This window comes from Notolabrus celidotus, chromosome 8 (assembly GCF_009762535.1).
Source record: "Notolabrus celidotus isolate fNotCel1 chromosome 8, fNotCel1.pri, whole genome shotgun sequence".
NCBI classification, from domain to species: Eukaryota; Metazoa; Chordata; class Actinopteri; order Labriformes; family Labridae; genus Notolabrus; species Notolabrus celidotus.
In genome coordinates this window covers 35,540,971-35,546,668 of record NC_048279.1, presented here as the reverse complement: position 1 = coordinate 35,546,668, position 5,698 = coordinate 35,540,971, and the positions used below count along the sequence as shown (strand labels likewise).

The 5,698-nt window shown below is 39.9% G+C and overlaps 1 protein-coding gene across 1 annotated transcript; it reads left to right on the top strand.

Moving 5' to 3' along the window:
* Positions 1-2,439: 2,439 nt before the first annotated feature.
* Positions 2,440-4,160, top strand: LOC117817295 (tripartite motif-containing protein 16-like). Its single transcript, XM_034689915.1, is given in 3 exon segments — positions 2,440-3,263; positions 3,265-3,831; positions 3,834-4,160. Coding segments are annotated over 3 exon segments (1,692 nt in total). The 5' UTR covers positions 2,440-2,450; the 3' UTR covers positions 4,146-4,160.
* Positions 4,161-5,698: the final 1,538 nt, after the last annotated feature.

The window sequence follows — 5,698 nt, the reverse complement described above, 5'->3', positions numbered from 1 at the left end:
TCACCTGAGCAAGATGTGTGTTTGATGGTATTCAGAACAAGAGGAGGAGACGCATCGTCCATCTTTATCCGTTTATGAATACACTAAACGGTCAAAGCAGTCAGAAGAAAAGTGTCCAGGTAATGTACAGCTGCTGTGAATACAGCAGGGGCGTGTCCAGAGGGGGAAGCAGGGGCCCCTCTTGAAATCTCACTGATGGTCCGAGGTGCAACTTCAAAATCCTACTCAATGATTGATCATGTGGCTCGTCAGAGGTGGGATTTAATGTTCAATTGAACTTTTCAGACTGTGTTGTGACAGGCTGCTGTAGTTTACTTTGCTTTTCAATGAAGCACATTTCTTTTAGTCGGTACTGGAAGAAGAATTCTCAACACCAGGAGAGGAACCAGTCCAACAGATGATGTTAGCAAACTCCTGAAACAGATCCGTGTTCACAGGTCTTCACTCTGTTGTGGTTTCAGCTCCAAGCTCTAAGAGAGACACTCAACTTATTTAAATTTATATAACACCGTTCATACATTCAAGCATGCAGCCCAAAGTGCTTCACTAACGACATAGGAAAGTGATATGAAATACTTAAAATCATTACAATAAATCAATAATATAAAAGCAGAGGAATGATATCAAAACAATACAATAAATCAGTAAAATACAACCAAATATATTAAATAAAATCATTACAATAAATCAATAAAATAAAATCAGAAAAATAAAATCAGAAAAATTAAATCAGAAAAATTAAATCAGAAAAATTTCATAAAATCATTACAATAAATCATTAAAATAAAACTAGACATTTTTAATTAAATCTTTACAATAAATCAATGAAATTAAATCAGAAAAATTAAAATAGAAAAATTAAATCAGAAAAATTAAATCAGAAAAATTAAAAACAAAAAATATAATAAAATCATTACAATAAATCAATAAAATAAAACTAGAAAATTTTAATTAAATCATTACAATAAGTCAATAAAATAAAAGCAGAGGAATGATATCAAAACAATACAATAAATCAGTAAAATACAACCAAATATATTAAATAAAATCAATACAATAAATCAATAAAATTAAATCAGAAATATTAATTCAGAAAAATTAAATCAGAAAAATTAAATAAATTCATTACAATAAATCAATAAAATAAAACAAGTAATCAATAAAATCAATAGAATAGAATCTAAAAGATTTAAACAGAAAAATAAATAAAATCAATAAATAAATCAATAAAATAAAATAAGACTAATTTAATAATATCCTTGCGATAAATCAATAAAATAAAACCAGAAAAATTAAATACAAGAATTACAATAAATCATTAAAATAAAATCAGAAGAATGATATCAAATCAATACAATAAATCAATAAACTAAAGGCAGAAAATTAAATAAATGCATTAAAAAAAAATCAATAAAATAAAATTAGATAAAAACCAGAAAATAAAATAATCTAAAAATAAAAATGAAGCTAAAACAATGGTAATAATGGTAATGATGCAGTCAAGGGCTAAAAATAAATGACTCCAAATTAAAAGGGTAAATCTGAAGTTCATTTTTAAAAACACCCAGAGTGCTCATCGTTTAAAAGTCCAGAGGCAGAGAGTTTCACAGTTTAGGGGCATAAAAACAGAAAGCTCTCTCTTTGTGAGGGACATTTAAAAAGGGAAGCATTCGAGGACCTCAGTGATCGTGGTGGAACATAAAATGACAAGAGATCTGAATCTAAGACAAACAGGTAACCAGTGCAGAGTCTGAAAACTTTTGGGGTGAACCAGTAAAAAGGGAGTTACAATAATCAACACGATTGGTGATAAAAGCAGGAAGTCAAATGTCTGCGTCTTTCTGTGAAACAAAACGTCTGACTTTTACAATATTTCTAAAGATGATAAAATGAAGAAGTTAAGAAGTTGTTAAAATGAGCATTCAAATTAAAATCTGAATCTAAAACCAGTTTAAGGAATCAAATCTGCATGAGTCTGACTGGATGGACCTGACGTCACCAGAGCATGTTCGTCTCACAGAGAGGAAATGAGGCAGAGATGCAGGTTTCTCTGGTAATGCAGCTGAAGCTCACTGAAGCAGAGGAGGACAACTATGACACATTGATCAACACTACTTGTGTAATAGTTAATGTTTACACAAAGGGACCAAAGTTGAACCTTTCCTTCCTCGTTCATTCAGAGCACAAAGTTTACAGCGCCGCTCCTCTTCCTGAAATGTAGAAATGCTTGATAACCCCTCCCTCGTCTCTCACACAGCCAGCTCCACTCTGCACATGAACTCTTGTTCCCTCCCCTTCAGATCTACAAATGCAGGATGGGTGTAACCAACATGGTGGTGAGCTGACAGGCCTCTGATCCTGCTCAAACACATGCTGTTGAGATCAGAGCTCAGACTAGTTTCACTTCTCAGGAAGTGAACCTCAGTCAGTCGGCGACAGCGAGTGTTGAAATGGCGCAGAAAGGAGTTCAGCTGGACCGGGAATCCTTCTCTTGTTCCATCTGTTTGGATCTACTGAAGGATCCGGTGACTGTTCCCTGTGGACACAGCTACTGCATGGACTGTATTAAAGCCCACTGGGATACAGAGGAGGAGAAGGAGAGCTACAGCTGCCCTCAGTGTAGGCACACCTTCACCTCGAGGCCTGTCATGCTGAAAAACACCATGCTGGAGACCCTGCTGCAGGAACTGAAGAAGACCAGACTCCAAGCTGCTCCTGAGGACCCCTCTTATGCTGGACCTGAAGATGTGGCTTGTGACGTCTGCACCGGGAGGAAACTCAAAGCCCTCAAGTCCTGTCTGGTCTGTTTGATCTCATTTTGTGACAAACACCTTCAGCCTCATCTTCAAACTCCGGCCTATAAGAAACACAAGCTGGTGGAGCCCTCCAAGAAGCTCCAGGAGAACGTCTGCTCTCGTCATGATGAGGTGATGAAGATGTTCTGTCGTACTGATCAGCAGTCTATCTGTTATCTCTGCTCTGTGGACGATCACAAAGGCCACGACACGGTCTCAGCTGCAGCAGAGCGGAGCGAGAAGCAGAGAGAGCTGGAGGAGAGTCGACTAAACATCCAGCAGAGAATCCAGGACAGAGAGAAAGATGTGGAGCAGCTTCAACAGGAGGTGGAGGCTATCAACGGCTCCGCTGATAAAGCAGTGGAGCACAGTGAGGAGATGTTCACCCAGCTGATCCGTCTCATGGAGGAACGACGCTCTGACGTGAGGCAGCGGGTCAGATCCCAGCAGGAAACTGAAGTGAGTCGAAGTCAGAGAGCTTCAGGAGAAGCTGGAGCAGGAGATCACTGAGCTGAAGAGGAGAGACGCTGAGCTGCAGAAGCTGGCACACACAGAGGACCACAACCAGTTTCTACACAGCTACCCCTCACTGTCAGGACTCAGTGGACCTGCAGTCTCAACCAGCATCAAGACCCGACCTCTCGGGTACTTTGAGGATGTGACAGCAGCTGTGTCAGAAGTCAGAGATCAATTACAGGAGGTCCTGAGAGAGATGTGGACCAACGTCTCACAGGCAGCGACTGAAGTGGATGCGTTACTGTCAGAACCACCAGCGCCCAAGACCAGAGTGGGTTCTTAAGATACTCACGTGGAGTCACACTGAAAGAACAGAGCTGGGTTCTTAAGATACTCACGTGGAGTCACACTGGATCCAAACACAGCATACACACATCTGTTATTATCTGATGGGAACAGAAGAGCAACACTGAAACCACAACAACAGTCTTATTCTAGTCACCCAGACAGATTCACTTGTTTGGAGCAGGTCCTGAGTAGAGAGAGTCTGAGCGGACGTTGTTACTGGGAGGTGGAGTGGAGAGGGGCGGAGTTTATGTAGCAGTCGCATACAAGAATATCAGCAGAGCAGGACGCTCAGATGATTGTAGATTTGGATTCAATGATAAATCTTGGATGTTAGTTTGTAACAACAACAGTTATAACTTTAGGTACAACAAAATCCAGACTCCTGTCTCAGGTCCTCAGTCCTCCAGAGTAGGAGTGTACCTGGATCACAGAGCAGGTATTCTGTCCTTCTACAGCGTCTCTGAAACCATGACTCTCCTCCACAGAGTCCAGACCACATTCACTCAGCCCCTTTATGCTGGACTAAGGTTTTTTTCACAGTTTTGAAGACACTGCTGAGTTCTGTGAACTCCAATAAAAACCTTCAAGTCCATTCAGACCAACTATGAGCAACAAGAGGATTTCAAAGCTGCATGGTTCTGGTCTGATGGTTCTCCCTCCAAGACCTCTCCTGTGCTTCAGGTCTTCATGCCGGCTTTGTGAGTCTTTTTGGAGCTGCTGCTTTTGTAGACGCTTTAAGGATGAGGACAGGGATGCTGGATTATTTGCAACAGTTGGGTTTCTATTTTTGATGAAGCTTCAAAAAAGAAAAAAAAAACAGCTCTGGTGTGAAATGTTTGTGTTCCACAGGATGGGAAGATCTTTATTTGTTGTTTGCTTGTTGATCACGCTTCATGAATTTTGAGCCAACGATGTTTGTTTTATTTTGTAGAGACTTTTATTTTGAAAGGGCTTCAGTGTGGGGGGGCAGGTTTTGCAGGTATGAAGCGTTAGAAAAGACTTGAAAACATGACAAAGTGAAAAGCAGGAGCTTCTTTCTGATCCTGAATCAAAGGATGTAAAGTCTGCAGATGAAAATATCATCTCTAACATGTCAGAATGTTCATGTTTCTACATTCAGGATCCTGTTTTTATTGAGTCCAATCAGCTGATCAAACAAGTCCTTTTCATTCTTTGTTCAACTGATGAAGACTTTAATACTCACATCAATGATTAGGATTGTTGGACTTCTCTTAGATTGTACAGATGAACTTTTTGACTTCAGGTTTGTTGCTGATTGAGCTAACTGCAGCAGATATTCCTGTCTGCTTCTTTTGGATCAGTGGATTTGGAAAGACGTCTACACTCACACTCTTTTTTTTTTGGTGGCGGATCCAAAAAATGTTGTTTTCCACAAATGGATGTACAGATGAGGTTCAGTGAGGTTTGATAGAAGTGTATTAATAATCACATGGATTTGTAAAAGCTCTTTTCTGTTGGTGGTGGATTATTTGAGACTGTTGTCATTTTTGTGAAGCTTTAATAAATGCAGATAAAAAAACATCACCTGAGCAAGATGTGTGTTTGATGGTATTCAGAACAAGAGGAGGAGACGCATCGTCCATCTTTATCCGTTTATAAATACACTAAACGGTCAAAGCAGTCAGAAGAAAAGTGTCCAGGTAATGTACAGCTGCTGTGAATAGAGCAGGGGCGTGTCCAGAGGGGGAAGCAGGGGCCCCTCTTGAAATCTCACTGATGGTCCGAGGTGCAACTTCAAAATCCTACTCAATGATTGATCATGTGGCTCGTCAGAGGTGGGATTTAATGTTCAATTGAACTTTTCAGACTGTGTTGTGACAGGCTGCTGTAGTTTACTTTGCTTTTCAATGAAGCACATTTCTTTTTGTCGGTACTGGAAGAAGAATTCTCAACACCAGGAGAGGAACCAGTCCAACAGATGATGTTAGCAAACTCCTGCAGCAGATCCGTGTTCACAGGTCTTCACTCTGTTGTGGTTTCAGCTCCAAGCTCTAAGAGAGACACTCAACTTATTTAAATTTATATAACACCGTTCATACATTCAAGCATGCAGCCCAAAGTGCTTCACTAACGACATA